The sequence below is a fragment of the Ixodes scapularis genome, unplaced genomic scaffold, assembly GCF_016920785.2.
Source record: "Ixodes scapularis isolate PalLabHiFi unplaced genomic scaffold, ASM1692078v2 PGA_scaffold2__306_contigs__length_199485367, whole genome shotgun sequence".
Lineage (NCBI taxonomy): Eukaryota > Metazoa > Arthropoda > Arachnida > Ixodida > Ixodidae > Ixodes > Ixodes scapularis.
In genome coordinates, this window is record NW_024609857.1 from 59,010,971 (window position 1) to 59,028,613 (window position 17,643).

Genomic DNA, 17,643 nt, shown 5'->3' on the forward strand with positions numbered 1-17,643 from the left:
ACGTCAAAAAAAAAAAAAAAGAATTATGCAGCTCGCGGACTCGCGTCCCATTCAGCTTTATTATTTTATTGCGTTCTTTCATCGTTTCCGTGAGCTCGTATGTTTCACTTTACGTGATAGCGAAGCTGAAGCTACTTGCAAAAACATGTTCCCCTGAACGATGCTCGCACTGCACGAGCGCGCGTGCTTGGAAGGGACACTGCAAGATCGGAGCTCGCTCTTGTAGCCTCTGCTACGCTGGCGGTTAGAATGGAACGGATAATAAACAACTCTAGTGGGGGAAGCGCAATGACGCACGTTCGAAACGCGAGCCAAATATTCTATTTTGCTCGCCTGGAGCGCTGCTCAAAACTTGAGAGCTACGGCCCTATAGCTCCGTGGCATACAACATGTGAAGCCACCGATTGAAAACCGAGTCAACACCTGGCTAAAAGTCTCGTGCTAACCCGAAAATTTCCAAACGCCGGGCGTACAATGCGCGCCGACACGGCCGGAAAACTGGGGAGAACTACAGGTACCAGAATGCACCGCGGCAGCGGTGGCGTCGCGCAACTCCTCGCGAGATCGGTCTTATTCTTTATTCAGGTAGCTCCTGCAGCGCCGTTGAGGCATTATTGCAGGGGGCGAACAACATAGAAAAAAACATTTCTGCATTTGCGGCACAAACAGTTTCAACACTTAAATTGTTCCAATCCCTAATAGTGCTAACAAAGAAAGAATTTTTGCACAGTTCCGTCCTGGTGGAATATTCGCGTATTTTGTGGATATGATCTTTACGTTGGGAAATATAGTAAGGGGGTAGAAGGTAATGAAAACCGTTAATACCAGTGTGTTTATTATAAATGCTATATAGAAATTTTAAGCGCAAATTTTTCCGCCTGAATGTCAGCAAATCCCAGCCTAATGTACTCTTCATGTCCGTGACGCTCGAAAAGCGGTCGTACAGCCCCAGGACGAAGCGTGCCGCACGATTTTGGATCCTCTCTAAAGCGTCTATGTGATTTTGCTGAGCAGGATCCCACACAGTGTAAGCATAATCAGTAAGAGGTCGAACGTAGGTAAGGTATGCAAGTTCTTTTATTTTTTGTGTAGACCTTTTTAGATTACGCTGGAAAAAACCGAGTGCCCGTCCCGCCCTCATGACGACATCGTCAATTTGCGCATTCCACTTGCAGTCTGCTAATAAGGTCACCCCCAGATACTTTACTTTACCGTCACTTTTTAGTGGTTCATTATTTAAATAATACTGAGTGTGAAGTTTATTTTTTTTGCGGGTGAAGGTGACATGTACACATTTGCTGACGTTTAACTGCAATTTTGATAGACTGCACCAGAGTTCAATTTGATCCAAATCAGCCTGCAGTTGTGTGGAATCCTCATCGTTTTTTATACATCTATATACAACACAATCGTCAGCAAACAATCTTAGCTGAGAGGTCACGCCAACGTGAATATCATTTATAAATATTAAGAACAGCAAAGGTCCAAGTACCGACCCCTGCGGCACGCCAGAGGTAACTTCAACAAAATCTGATGTTTCACCATCTAGAACCGTACATTGCCGACGCGAACACAAATATGCCTGTATCCAATTATGTACCGAAGTATCTAGATTCAAAAGTGCCAATTTTTGGATTAAGAGGGAATGCGATACTGTATCAAACGCTTTTCTAAAATCGAGAAACAATTCAATTCAGTATTCGCTCTACCTGAGCATTAGTCACAGAATGATACGGTGCACTTGTTACAGCAAATATACCATTGTTTCGGTAAAATGTTTCGACTTTTTCGGAAACCAACGCTGCGCCATAGTCCGACACAATTTTTCCTGGTAGGACAAACATCGCAAAAAAGACCCGTAATTCCCTAATGATGGTGGCAGACGTCATGTTGCGCTCCACGCAGACTTTCAGCCACTTAGTAAACGCGTCCACCACAACAAGAAAAAACATGACCATCGACAGGACCTGCAATGTCGAGGTGAACAATGTCACATGGCGAAGGAACCTATCTCTGTATACCACACAGAGATAGGTTCCTTCGGCGGTGACTTGAGGTGTGTCTGACAGGTGCCACATGCAGTACCCCGTGATTCGATATCAGCGTCGATTGCGGGCCACCAAACGTAGCTCCAAGCACAAGCTTTATGTTCCGAGTAAATCAGAGCCACCCTCTCTGTTCTCAATTTATTAGGAATCACGATTCATGCTCCCCAGGTTACGCATCCTCTGTGCGTCGCCAACTCCGCCGCTCTACTGCTGCATGGCGAGTAGTCTGGCGACAGATACCGATGAAGGGGGCCTTCCTGGACAGCCCGATATACGCTTCCCAGGACGTCGTCGTCTTCTGTTTCCTCGCCAACTGGTCGATCAACGGCGGGCGGGTCAACGTCTCAAACATCAAGATGTCTCCCGGTAATTCTGGCTCTTTTTTTCTTTTGTGGGCAATGGAAGTCGGCTTAAAGCGTCCGCATTCTGATGGAGGCTACCTGGCCTGTACCTTAATTCGTAATTGTAGGCAGCTAATTTTACGCATCATTTCGTCACCCTCGGTGACAGAACTTGTGGCACGGACTTGTCAGCTCCGATGATGCCAAGAAGTGATTGACGATCTAACGATCACGCTCCGTCCCGCAAAGTTTTGATGAAAAGAGCTGACTCCATACACGATGGACAAGCCCTCTCGGTCCAGTTGCGACTTGCGAGCAGTTGCGCTCGGCTGTTCCCAGCGTTCTAGACGCACACGTAATCGGAGCCTCTCGGCCATCGGAGACCAACTGTGCATGCCAATACGGCCCCCACACCGTATGGTGACATCACATGACAACAGCAATGGCTTTTTTTCGTCATAGTGCGCCAGTACTGAATACTGCACCACCAGATCCCTCAACTGCTGAAAAGCCCTACGGCGTGTTTCCTCCCACCGTTACTCTATATTCTGTTATAGCAGATGATAGAGGTCCCTTAAAATCGTTGCTCTATCTTTCAAAAACTTGTCATAAAACGCTAACAAGACCAAAAGGACTGCAGCTCTGTCTTGTTCTGTGGCTCAGGAGCTTGTACCACGGCCTGAATTTTGCCCTGTGCGTGGGACGTATACCATCCGCATTGATGAGGTGACCAAGAAATTTTACTTCACTCCCTCCAAAGCAGCACCTGGCTTCCTTTAGTCTTAGTCCTGCATTTTCCAGTCTTGTCAGCACCTGGTCTAGTCGATAGGCATGTCCTTCTGCAGTCGCCCCGCTTATGATAATGTCATCGAGATACGCGCCGACTCCTTGAATTCCTGGCAATGAATGCGAAGATTTCTGGAATACTGCAGGAGCTGCCGCCACTCCAAAAGAGTGGCGGCAGCTCCTGCGTAGCTGTTGGCAAGCCTGAGCTAGATCCAGCGTCGAGAAGACTGTGCCACGGCGGAGGTTAGACAAAGCTTCAGTAGGTGTTAGCAGCGGATAAGACGCTAGTTTCGCAGCCCTGTTCACCGTGCTGCGGTAGTCCCCGCAAAGTCTCACCGAGCCATGTCTTTCTAACCACCACCACGTTCGTGGCCCATGTTGAATGCTGGATCGGCTTCAGGATGCCGTTTCTGCAGTGCAACCAGTTCACATTCCACGACAGCGCGTAGTGGAAAAGGTACCTGGCGTGCCTTGAGAAATCTTGATGTTGCGGGTTCTTTGATTTCTAACTGAACATGTGGCCCGTTGTATCCTGAAAGGTCAGTCTTGAACACCACCTTGTGAGCGTGAAGCACCTTTCGTACTTCTTTGTCTGGCGACAGCAGGCATATCTTGCTGAGCTGGATCTTTAGAGTTGAAAACCAGTTTCGCACCCCATCAAGTTCCATCTTGTACCACTTGTCAAAATCAGCGGAAGAATGTATAGTCTTTGGATTCATGTCTCGCCTGTACTTCCGCTGAACCCAGGACGCGCAAGCCTTCTCTGGTCCATGTCAGAAGGGTGATGTTCTCTTTTTGCAGTTAAGAAGGCTTAGTCGGCCACATCTTTCGGCATGTGGCCTCACATTAACACTGTAAATTCCACTCCCGAGTTGACTTCAAATTCTAACATCTTGCCCTTGACCTTGAGGTTTACCAAGTACCTGGGAACGAGATTGTCAGCGTGTTGCACGTTAATTCTTGAACGTCCAGCTGTAGCTTTCACCATAAACTCCCCTTTGTGCGTCTTCTGCGTCATAGTTCATCTGATGAGTTGCCACGTGCACCGGTCCTCATTTTGTTTGGGCACGTTTCTTCAATGGGGCCTATTTTTCTACAGAAACGGCACAAACGTTTATACATTTGGCAAGTGTCGTGCCTGTGCCTTCCATGGCAGCGGTAGCATCGTGAATCATCTTGTGTATGTTCCGCATTTGAGGTGTGCTTTGTAGCCTGTGGTCGCATGACTTCATGCAGGCCAGTCTTGGGGTCTTTAAGATGCTGCTGCTGCTTCACCACGACTTTCAAACCTTGTTGCCATGTAGTAGGTCTGATTGATGGTGAGCTTGCTCAGCGAAAAACCTTTGTTGTAGACGCTCGCCTTGCAAACTGCATACCAAGCGGTCTCCCAGCATCACATCCAGAGATAGTATGGTTGGATTCGATGTCAATGGATGAGTGTCCGGCTTGGCCAGTGCTAGTTGAAGACGCGTTGATGCTCATGCGCCAGTCGTGTTAGCCGAGATGGGCACCAACGCGCCGAAATTTCAGTTGGCGGCTATAATTTCTTCAATTCCGCAACATTGGTAACGATTGACTCGCCTGGGTGTTGGTCACGGCGTTGAAACTTGGTTCGTCTGAATAGTTCCGAAAGCCGGGGATCATAACGTACGTTGTTGGAACATAGACGTGATGCTTGCAAAGGGCACCTCTTCTGGCTTCCTCGGGGCCGTCAGTACTTGTACGGTTGGATTGGCTCTTTTCAACGAGGTCTGTTATGTCGTTTGCCTAAAAGAAACCCAAACGCTCCGCCCAGGCCGACCATCCTGTTCCTTGGAATTCTTCGATGTTGCCTTGTGTTGCACTCATCCTTCAAGTGCTGCGGAATTTCCCGGTTGAGGTTCGCGTCCGTCTTCGTTGCCAATGTTAGATACGAACTGCCGACATCTGATACGGTTGCCAAATCGGTTTATTTCCAATGGGCTTTCGTTCTAGCCTAGCATTCGCGATGGAGCCTGGCGTTCATTGACCTCGTGCCTCAAGGCTGTCGAGCATCCCGTGTACGCGCAGCTGATGGTAACAAGCTGATGGGTGCCAGTTTCCAGCAGGTACATAACAGTCCCAACTGCGCTGTGTGCGGAGATCAGGAAGAGGACTTGGACCATATATTCTGGATATATATATATATATATACACGCGCTCAAAATGCACAGATTAATAACCTGTATTCCACACAACGATGAAATGACAACTGTAGGTACTGCTGTCAGAAATCTCTGAAATAAGGGAACTAAACTCTTCTCGAGTTTCAGCGGTCACGACATGAGCCGGTAGCTTGTTCCATTCTCGCGCTGTTTGCAAGAACGCAAGGATAATTCTGACTGACAATGACCAGCCGCAGGCACCGGTATCTCTTTTGACTCCAATGGCAGGAAGCCTTTTGAGATGAAAGCACGCTGCTATGTGGGAATGGTTATCTTTTTTCACTTAGGCAAGATTAAACCTGTTTTCACAAGATTCCAATATTTACCTCGAATAGCTCATATGTCGACACGTTGAGGAATTATGGCAATTAAAACATATCCACTCACGTTTAACACTAATAAGGTCGCCGTACCCTGAAAATCGGTGTTTTATAGCTACCATCAAGTGTGGTTTAGTGAGTGGTGCTCAATAAAAATATAATTTAGAATGATTTACTTTTCGTGGACAATCATGTTAGAGTTTCTGGTCAAGTGATAAAACTAATAATGAATATGCCACTCAAACTAAAATATGAAAGATAAGAATACACTGAATGAATTAAACTGAAATACTATTATTCCAAATATTTTTTTTTGTTCTTACCCTGGGGACAAGTGCGCAATAGATGGGTTGCAAGTGACGTCATTCAAAGAGCACTTCGATGACCACCAGAGAGGAGGGCAAGAAAGAGCTCCCCTCTTATAAGGATCCTCTTTTGTGCCTCCCGGATTTGCACCGGGCGTCGCTATTCTCCTCCCAGAAGATTAAAGAAGATTAACCCGTCACTCAAAATTTTTACAAAAGGAGCTTCCCTCTCCTTCTCTTACATATGGTGGTCCAAAGTATGCAAGTGACGTCAGTACAACCTACATATTTTTAGAGGGTCTATGACATTCCAGTGTAGAACTTTTCAGTGTAGGACGTTTCGGTGCGGGCTTTTTGGTGCACGGACATTTTGGTGTACAGACCTTTCGGTGTATGCATTTTTTCATATACAGATTTTTCGAGGCATAGACTTTCCGCTGTACGGACTTTTCGGTGTATATCCTTTGAAATTCTGGTTATTCTTTGATTATCTCTGAACCTACGGCACATGTTTTATTATTTACATTTGATTAAACTTACATCTTCATACATTCTTCATGTGGCCTCTCGTATGAATGACTTTCATAATTGCCTCTACAAAGAACAATTATTTTATCATAATGTAGCAATAGCACAATCATAAAGTAGCAATAGCGCAAAAACACGGACGGAGCAGAAGAAACACGCAAACAGGATCAAGGCTATATTTATTAATTGAATGACAAAAAGATTAGCTTCGGCTCACTTGTCTCCGATCGCCATCAAATTGCATCAATGCCTGTCGCTAGAAAGACAAGTTGCATTTTTGCAAATTGTATAAATTATTTTGCCTTTCATAATGGCTACCTTGACAACTGTATTCAGATATCTATCCTCGCACCAAAATGAATTCGAATATAAAATTGCTGGCTCACAAACACAATCAATATTATTTGTTGGTCTATAGTTTCTATACTTTCCATGATGGGGAAAATCAGAGAGATTAATTAAGTCAAATATGCAATTCCTATCAGTACATCTTGTCTCTTTCGTGCATCAAAAAAAAAAAAAAAAAAGAAACTTGGGGGATGCTTAATCTTCGCCTTTAATAGTGGAATGCGATACCGCTATCGGGCAACACTCGCAAAGCCTTCTCATATAGACCTGCGTTCGTTCCCAAGTCGTGCGTGTGTGCGTGGCCTAGTCGGTGGCATCACGTGTCTGTGTGACCTCACCTGTCACAGACACGTGACGCAACGTGTCCCACGTGAGCGTTGTGGGTTTAAAATTCCCGCGTGAGGTCATATGGCGTGACGTCACAGCCACGCGTGACGTGACGTCACTGTGACGTCATGACCCCATCTACCAATTAGGATTTTCCGGCCCCGCCGACGCCGGATTTTCTGCGTCACGAGCTCCCTGACACTATCGCATTAAAATATACGAGGTCTGCAATGTCTGCCGAAGGTTCAACTATTAATTTCGAAACATATCGTGTTGACACCGTCATGTCAGTGTACCGAAGCGTCCGTGCGACGAAACGTCCGTGTACCAAAAAGTCCTACATTGAATTGTCCGGATCCTATTTTTAGATCGAGCACCTTAATTAAAGAGTTACCGTTGGAAACTATGGTTACATATTTCCAAGAATAGCTAGCCTTTCCGGGAAACCCTACAGCAAATATACATTAGAATAAGAAAATAGACATTTCCTCAAGCGTGGCATGGCGGCGCCCAGTGGGCACGACGCCATTTATCTCCACGTGTTTATGGACTTCATCGACTGCCATTTTCTCATGGAAAATATCCGAAATTCGTTTACAACATTTTAATCAGATCACGTCAACCTCTGGAACTCTGGCTTTCGGTCTGGACCATTGGCACTAAATTTGGGTTGAGGCTGAATGTTTTGCGATGCGTTACTTATTTTCAAAATGAAAAAGAAAAAAAAAAAAAAAAAATCACATCTCCACGTGGTGAATGATGTTGCTTGGGGCGAAGCTCTGGTGGCGCTGATGATACTGGTTTTATTGTTCATGGGTAGTACTGATGGTGCTCATTTTTTTTTTATTGCTCATAGGTAGTGCTGAGTTCTGGGTTGCGTTTCGACTTCATTATTACTGCTTATTACTTACTTATCACTATTACTTATTTATTAACCCCAGCTCTTGAGTTAATACCACATCTCAGAGCCCCCTACTCGTCCCGCAGGCGTGGCCGAGTGGTTAAGGCGATGGTCTAGAAATCCAGTGGGTTCTCCCCGCACAGGTTCGAATTCTGTCGACTGCGCAAACATTTTTTTTTTTCTTTTTTTAAGACAGATGGGATGGCAATCGATGTGAACAGGGACGCCGGATGGACAAGGCTAGACCGTAAGGAGCTTCGCCACTAAAGCTTGCCCCCCTCCGCCAGATGCCCCGTAGATGCGAGTAGGCACGGCAGCAAACAATAATCAGCATTAGCAACAATTTCATCAACACGACAAAAATATGTCTACAAAAACTCCTTTAGTAAATAAGCAATTAGACTTATTTGGAATAAGAGGGACTAAGAAGAGAACGCAATGATTCCTTTACCAGTGCCATAGACTCACAAAAGTATCACCATTATTCTTTGAAACATTGACAATTTTATTTATGCACATGTGTTTTACTTTGAGGTGGGTGAAAATTCACAAGGATAAAAGCACGTACGCTGAAGGGGAAAACAAGTTCTGAACATTCAACATCATTCTCCATTTATCACGCAATCACTCACTGCAGAAAACATGTAGGGATCCTGGGTTTACCGCAAAACTGGCAGATGCGGAGAAAAGCTCACAGATTTTTTTTTCTTAGCTTAGCGGATTGTGCGTCACGCGTGGCACAGTTAAAATTCATCACTTCATAAAACAAAAAAAAAAAAAAAAAAAAAAAAAAAAAAAAAAATTGTTTTTTTTTTTGTTAATTTAATGACTTATATTTACTAATTCCTCAGAAATTAGTAATCACCCATTTTGTCTATTAATCACGCCGCAAGTATAAAATAAGAGCAGAGAGTATAAAAAGGCTTGACGGTGCGCCGTCGGTAGCTGTCAGATGAAGGTTTGTTTTTTACAAGGATGGGCAGTATTTCAAATACAAGTATTTGAAATACGTATTTCAAATACTTTGTGTATTTTGCATTTGTATTTAATTACGAATTGGGTAATGTATTTCACGTGTGTGTTTAAATACTAAAACGTGGGTATTTCAAATACAATTGTAATTAAATACAATTTTGTGGGCGAAAATACATCCCTCAAATTTATTGTCACTGTCCAGAGCAGGAAGAAAATTACGTTCTGCACCGAATGCAGTGTCTCTCAATCAAGCACAAGCGTTTACTGACTTTGTGATTACGGTGCTAGACCAGGGCAAGAATAGTGACGAAATCGGCGTTCACAGGCAGACTGGCTAAATAAGTGCCTGTGAAAACTTGTGATGCTTTCCAGCCTGATTTCTGTCCATATTTTTGCCTGGAACATTTTAAAGGCGCGGGTCGTCCAGATTGTCGTAACTGGTGCGAGTTGCAACAAAAAAAACTTCTCTAGCTAGTGCTGCGCGTCTTGGTCGTCTCGATTTTTTGTTGGTCTATACCGAAATGTAATCGTCCAAGCTGATTACCTATTACGTCCAAGCTGATCACATGTTTTTTAAATTATATTTCTATTTCGTTACTAGAGCCTCGCACACTAACTCCCGAGTGTGCGATGCAAAATTAAAATGAGATACCCAGAAACCCGTTGCAGGTGCCCTGAAGTCGCTGACGCATATTTTGAGGAATGTATTTGGAAAAGTATTTGGAGGATACCAAATATATTTGGTTGTATTTGTATCTTGTACTTAAATGCTTTTTTGGAAATGTAATTAGATTTGTAATTAAATACATTTTTGACGAAGTATTTTGTATTTGTATCTCGATACATATTTGCATGTATTTTGCCCATCCCTGGCTTTTTGCAAGCTATGAATAGCGTTGTGCGAACCGTTTCAGTCGCGAAGATTGTGTGGTGCCTGATAAATGAGTAGGTGTAACTTCGGCTATGCTGTTTCTTTTTTTTTTTTTTTGCTAATAAAATTTTTGTTGCGAGAACAGCTTTGTCATGTTGTGTTAATTGTCTTCACTCCGTCTTTGCCGTTTGAGCTGTTTTCATCGTCTATAACGATTACCAATTCGCCCGATTCGCTACCTTAGTACAGAGGACTAGAAACAACGGTGACAGTGTGCAGCTCGAAAGTCATGGGTGGTTCGCCGTAGAAGGGTACTATCAATCAAAGGCAACGTGTGAAAAAACCAGCACGAACGGCTAGAAAACATGCATGTCCGTGGAAGAAAGAAATCTCAATATCAATTACTGGCTGTTCTATGAAAGGTTAACAAAAGCTTAGAAGAGAATTTCAGGCACTGCGTTGTTGCGCGTGCACTTTCGGATTTTTGGCATTTACAGTTTTGCTTTTTAGGTTTTAGGCAGACATTATTAAGTTTTCAATCATTTTCCTGTTTTATAACTTCATAGAAATTTCAGTTAGGCTTTCGTTGCCTACAGAGTAAACCACGGAAAACCCTGCAATGTATCCAATAAGCCTCACAAATAGTAAAAAAAAAAAAAAACTTTTTTTTGCTTACACAACAGACAAATTTTAATGGGAATAAATTGACGTATGCTACGCATGATCCAACAATCTCGCAAAAAAAAAAAAAAAAAAAAAAAAAAAAAAAGGTCGGCGAGTTTTTGTTTGCATTTGCTCAAAAGCTGGTGAACTCTTCTCCGCATCCGCCAGTTTAGCGGTGAGCTTTTCTCCGGGATTCCAACCCCCATCCCTGCCCTTTTCGATTTTGATGGACATTGTACCGGCAAGCGGTAAAATCTCACTGTATGAGTACAAGTTCAAGACCCCAGCCTAGTAGTGGTACTGTACTGGCTAAATTTCTCATCTATAGCGAGGACACCAGACACCGACTGGGAACTTCCCGCTGTCCCAATAAGCACACAACGCAATTTTATTTATCACACCAGCTGAAAATTCATGTCAACTTCTGAAGTAAACATAGTATAAAAAAGGGACCATATAACTATCTAGTTATGTAACATTTACAGGGTAGGATCACATAAAAAGCGTAACAGCAAATAGTTGAAACTTCGTCAACTAAAATGCTACCATCAGAACATCTCGCACATTCCCAGGCAAAAAAAAAAAAAACCTGCAGCAGCCTCACGTTTGACATTCTAATGAGACCATCCTGCTAGATATACATGACAAGTTTTTTAAGCTTTACAAATAAAAAAAAGAAGCCGTGAAAGCTACACTAATGCGGCTGTTCAGGCGAGTTATACGGCCAGGGGGACATAATATAGGGGGCAAATAGTAACGATAACTTGGCTAACTAGCTAAATATGTTACCTTTTTAATTAGTGAAAATAAACATACCGTTTCAATTAAAAACTAGCTCAGTGTAATCGGAAACCAATCAGTTTTCAGAAAACATTTGGACCATGTGGGAAGCACGGTGAAGCGCTGTAGTTACCACTTCTGCAGCAGGAGCAAGGCTACCGATGCGATAATGTGCCCACACAGTTTTTCCATCTCTCATCATTGGCGTCTTTTCCCCGCCAGCCTTGCGCCTGTTGCACAAGGGTTGACTTTAGAGCACTACTACGCTTCCCACAAGCTCAAAGACTTCGTAAAATTCAGATGGAGTGGTTTCTGACGAAGCTCAGCAAATTTCTAATTAAAAACATGTTTATTTTTACTGAGGTAATTAAAAAGATTTAGTTAATTATTTGACTTATCATGAGAATTAGCCCTCTATATTTTTCTCCCTGGCCATGTAGCTCCCCTGCACAAACCACAATAGTAAAGCTTTCAGATTTTTAAAAACAAACCTGTAAAGCCCCCCCCCCCCCCCCCCCCCCCACACACACACACACACACACACAAAACCAAAACACACTCTGTATAAGCGCTTGCAGGCATAGTGTCTGAGCCGAGTAAAAGAAACTATAGATGTTTTTCTTTACACAGCACTCCGATGTCAAAGTCCATTTCAATGAGAATCTACTGCATGGCCTAACTGAAGAAAAGAGTACCACTAAAAAAACTGTATGTATATATATATATCTCTATATCTATATATTAAGATACCTTACCATTAAGCAGTTTCAGCTGATTAGCAAAATAAAAGGTAACACACTGTCTCCTTTGCTACCTGTCACAGCTCACTGGTCCCACAGCCAAATGCAGCAAATAAAAGACATCCCCTGCACAGCGTCGAAGCCACAGAGGAACACAAGACTATGAAAAACTGTTAACGTATTAATGGCGGCCTATGATGGCCGGCCTAAGAGCCCTAGCGTAGTTTTGAAAAAACTTCTGCTGGATAGCACAACATTTGTGAAAGGGTCTATACTAAAGAATGTCAGAAAAATCAACATTTAAAAATTTATATTCTTTATAATGGCCCTTAGTGTTTGTAAAAAAAACAACTTCACACACACATTTCAGGAGTAGGCCAAACTGTTGTTTTGGTAAAGAAAGAAGGCTGGACACAGGAAAAAGAAAACATTTTATGTACAATTCTATAAAAGTTCATCCATGGTATAGAAAAACAAAGCTTTAGTTTTTCGAGCCAACAGAGAGGTTTCAAAATATTATAGTTCATCAACAGGCACAACAAGAAGTGCTCTCCTTTAGGCTCATATGTTCTTCAGCTGGCATGTCATGCCTCTTGCTGATTGTCCATAAAGCGGGAGATTACGAAGTGCAGTCCAACATTTTTAAAGCAACTCCACAGCCTCTCTTATAGCGAGGACTGTAAAGGCTTCAGGTGCTCAAGGAAGATGTCCGAGGCAGGGACAGTGAAATGCTCGAGATATTTCTGTCTGTTCGTCTCCATTTCATCCAGGTAGTACCTAGGACAATCCATTTCGATACTTGCTTATTTACCAGCAACAAGCATGCAACATGTGCAGGCAAAATGGTACAACAAAAGCTACTACAAGATTAAGAAACACAGCTGAACTACCCCAAAAGTCAAACTAAGCGAAAAAAGAGGGGTGGCCTAGCATTGAATGCATGACCCTTTAAAGCTCAGAAAAATTCCATCCCTCGTTTCTTACCCATTTATGCCTACAACCAGTTTCCTTACACCACATCAGAATCTTCATGTTAAATGAAAAACAAAGTTTTTTATGTTATAGGAGACGGGTGTTTATCGACTCCTCTTCAAAGTGCCAAAAGAGGAGTCGTCATGGGCAAAACACTGAGTGCCTATCCTGTCACGCAAATCGGCTGAAATCGGACAACACAATTTTCAGGGGTGAGCTGTCATTCAGTATCTTTTTTTCTTCAAAAACAAGAGGAGTGGACATGCAGCATATCAGTGCAAAATAAACACAGAGCAGCTCCAAAGGAAATAAATGTTGAGCGCAAATGCCATCCTTTAGGAAAAACAATTTATGAGAAAACAATCAATCTCTCTTCATGTAAAAAATGCCATCATTTAAATTTCTTCATGTGGCAGACTTCCCACATTGTCGCACACCATATTTTCCGGTGTATAAGATGCATCGCTGTAAAAGATGCACCCCCCACTTTTCGCAAAGCTTTAAGTAAAAATTAGTATACAAGACACACCTGTGTATAAGACGCACCTATATTCACGCACTTGCCGCGAAAAAACTTCATAAAGTGTGGTTGCGCAAATACCTCGCGACTTCTGAGACTCACGCAGCCTCCGAGACTTGAATACTAGCAAAGCAACATGCTTTCTTTTTTTCTTTTCGTTTTCTTGACTTTCTTTTTTGTTTTGTTTTTTGTTATGTAACTCTAGTTTTGGGAGGTTGACTTGCATTTCTGATGCATCATTTGCATTGAGCTGTCATAATAGTTAAAAAAAAGACTAATCAACATCAACAGGAGATCCTTCGGAGTCGGCCCGAAAAAAAAAAAAAAAAAAGACGCACCGTTAAAAAGTTTGAAAAAAAGTGTGTGTTACACTTTTTGAAAAGCACTGGAAAATACGGTACTTCAGATTAGTGCTTTGCCGGTAATATCTAGCAGACCACAGCATCTGAGCAAAAATGCGTATCAGGAAAATTGCACTTATTGCATTTTAGTGATTCCTTGGTGAAAAATCTGCTAAAAAAAACTATAATATTTTTTTTTTTTAATTTCTGGTGGTAGGATTAGTGTTGTGTCTAAGAACAGCTTGCAATTTGTTTCCAGCACAGGATTCATAACAGTCCTACCTGTAGTTGACCATGATGGAACATGATGCTGAAAGTCCCCTTGGAGAGATGTCTCCAAGCCAGTTGAGTCTCCAAATTACAGCACCATTCTTTAGATGGAAATTTGCTGCCACAAGCATAAACAAACTGATATTACACCTCTTCTAGAATACACCATGCTCTCGTATGCAATCACGAAAATACCATAGACAGCAGCACACCTTGCAGCAAAAGCATGCTGCTTTCCTAACGAATCAGCTCAACAAGTGTGACATTCAGCATGTCCGGAGAGCTCACCAACAACTGTTCTTGCAACTCTTTGCAAGGCATATCATGCTTTTGTGCACAATGCTGTAGGCCTTTGGGACAGCAGTACGTCTTGCAGCAAAAGTATGCTGGTTTCCCAGCAATTTTTCTTAATAAGTATGTTTTTCGATAGGCCAAGAGAGGAAAACTTGCCAACAACTGGTGTTGCCTCTTTTGCAAGATACATCATGCTTTTGAACACAACCCACCAACAACTGCTACTGCACCTTTTGCAAGATACAGCAAGGTGTCTAGCAAATTATTATTTTGAAATTCCCTGACTTTTCCAGGTTTTCCCTGACAATTTCAGGCGAAATTCCCTGACCACTGTACAGGCGGTTTATTATATAAGACCATTATGACACAAGACGTTGAGCATTGAGCACTGTGAGGATCATTTTGTTTGTGCTTAATCCAACTTGCCTATTCCGAAATATTTGGGTTCCTCTAGTACGGATTAAACAAGCATTTTCGTGCCGCCGACATCGTCAGTGAAGAGGTCACTTCCGAAAACACAATGTAAACACGACGCTCAACCACACACGTCTGAATGGCAACACGGCCGCCAGATGCACACTTTCGGGTACTTTCGGCTTAAGGCTTGCATTGGATTGGGGTCTGCAGCTTTCCCATTTGTTACTAAATCAAGTAGCTCTAACTGGATCTAGCCTAGTGTCGCGCTCTCAATCCAACCCAATCCAATGCTTGGACTGGATTTGTTGGCTGTTCTCTTTGCATAGGGTAGCACACTGTACATCGCGTGAGCACAGCACATGCACCGCTCTAAGGAGAATGTATTGCCTATTTTTCTGCCCCCAAGTCCTCAAGTCTTTGCTTAGGGTACTCGATAGCGTTTCCGGCTCATTGTCACTGACTGGGCTCGCTTTTTGACAAAATCCCTGACTATTACCCGATTTTTCCCGGGAATTAAAATTTCCTTGACAATTCCCGGTTTTCCCGGTCGCTAGGCACCCTGATACTGCAGTATGCTTGTGTACATAATGATGTAAACTTTTGGGACAGCAGCATATCTTGTAGGAAAATCATGTTGGTTCCCAATCAAATTACCTTATCAAGTATGTTTCCCAGTAGGCCAAGGGAGAATTTGCCAACAACTGGAATTGCATCTTTTTAAAGACACACCACAGTTTGGTACACAGCTCACCAACAACTGTTACTGCACTTCTTGCAAGATACTACACAGTGCTTTTGTACATAATGTTATAAAGCTCTGGTTTCCTACCATAGGCCAATGGAAGAGAATTTGCCAGCAACTGTTACTGTACCTTGCAAGATACCGCACCATGCTTTTGTACATAATGTTGTAAACCTTCAGGACAGCAGACCATCTTGCAGCAAAAGCATGCTGCTTTACTACCAAGACACACTAACCCCGGAGCGAGGGGACAAATAAAAAACGGACAGACACGAAACTCCGAATTTACTACTACCAAATAAGCTCAATAGATGTGACATCTGGGGGAGTAAAGAAAGCCGGACTCACCAACGCCGTTGAGCGCATAGCCGCGCCTCTTCTCGTGGTAGAGGTAGAAGGCACACAGGCGCATGAGGGGTGCCTCCAACCGCTGCACCAGCTCTGGTACCTGGTACCAGCCATTGTTCCTGAGCAGCCTCAGGAAAGCCTCAAGCGGTTCCCTGTCTTCCCGGTATGGTGCCACAATCTCCTCGAGCTCACGCTGATTTAGGAGCTTCCTGCTTTCCGGCTGGCCTGCGTGATCGAGAGACAGCTTTTGATCAGACACACACACTGACACTTTTGGTATTGCAAACGTTTTGTATGGTCTCTACTTTGCAGTGATCTATGAAAGTGTGTCCTGTTATGTCTGTGCTCACGGTGCCAGATCCCACGAGGCATGCAGTGCCCTATCACTAGGGTTCCGTGTTCTCGGATAAATCCACAAAACTTGGAGAAACATTCACCGGTAAAATTTTGGTTCAATTCGGATTTAATCGATAAACTCATAATTTTTATGTGCCCTTACCCCCCTGCCCCAAGAAAACAAACTTGATCAGAGCACAGGGCGAATGGTCCTGGGAAAATGCCACCACAGTTTTCTTTCAAATCTCGGACCACAGTCAAAAGGAGTCTTACCACTTATCTCGTCAAGGCTCAATCAGGACAACAGGTCATTTTACTTTCGGGCCATGACAAAAGCCACTGTATTGGTTTCCAGTTTGGGCCATACCATTTGTGCTTTAGAGAAAGGATAGATTATGTTTTTGTAACAATAAAAGCTATGGGCCATGAAGATTGCATAAAATGGGGGAAGAAGGGCAGTTAAAACTTCTCTATGACATCCTGTATCACTCCACCTCGCGCAGCCGTGGGTAGGTTGATGGAATAGGATGGGATGAATACAAACTTCTCAGCGACTACGTCCAGGATTTACGGTAACGAAAGAGGGACATGGAAGACAAACAGACAACACAGGCTTTCAACTTGCAACAGGCAATATCGCTATCATCACCTCGTCGCCCCAACCCATTTACCAGAGGGAGTTGTGGACTATTCTCATCGCCCTCCTCCTGGCTCCCCCCAGGACACTTGTCTACTGCGACAACAGTGCAGTAGTACACACTGGAACGCACGGCCACTGTCGCACCTTTACAGCCCAAGAGGCACTCTCTTGTAACCTCCAAACAAATAAAGGCAGCTGGGTGAAATGGCTTCCAACGGACAAGAACCCTGCCGACGGCCCCTCTTGCCTCCACCTCGCATGAACCGCGAGAGCGAGGGGGGTCGCCGCCACGGGGCCTGTACCTATATAAGGGACGGTGCCCTGGTAGAGCAGGTAGTTGCGGAATAGATGCTACTACCACCAGGCCAAGGCCTGGTGGTGGTGGTGTCCGTTCAGCGACTGTCACCATCCTGTCGCCATCCTCCCTAATCGTCCTGTTTCCCCCTGCAACACGAGGCCTCTTGATGAGTTATTTATTCATAAATTGCATAAGCTTATGCTTACATTAGTGCACAGTTCAAACCTACAATAAGACACCAAATGTAAAGCAATATTGCACGATTCCAGGCTGCAAATAGAAAATAGTTAAAAGTAACCTCTACATGTGTGATTTTTTTTTTATGGCCTCACAACAGTCTTTCACGAAA

The 17,643-nt window shown here is 43.5% G+C and overlaps 1 protein-coding gene across 3 annotated transcripts in view; it reads right to left on the bottom strand.

Annotated features, from left to right (window-relative positions):
* Window positions 1–12,535: 12,535 nt before the first annotated feature.
* The window catches only part of LOC8036819 (malonyl-CoA decarboxylase, mitochondrial), a 41,195-nt gene continuing 36,087 nt past the window's right edge, over window positions 12,536–17,643 (bottom strand). For all 3 annotated transcript variants that reach the window (XM_040208817.1, XM_040208815.1, XM_040208816.3), the window contains exons 9-11: window positions 16,021–16,245; window positions 14,232–14,337; window positions 12,536–12,893 (exon numbers count right to left, since the gene is read on the bottom strand). In XM_040208817.1, coding sequence (XP_040064751.1) covers window positions 12,782–12,893; window positions 14,232–14,337; window positions 16,021–16,245 — 443 coding nt within the window. In that variant the 3' untranslated portion in view covers window positions 12,536–12,781. The remainder of the gene's footprint in view (window positions 12,894–14,231; window positions 14,338–16,020; window positions 16,246–17,643) is intronic.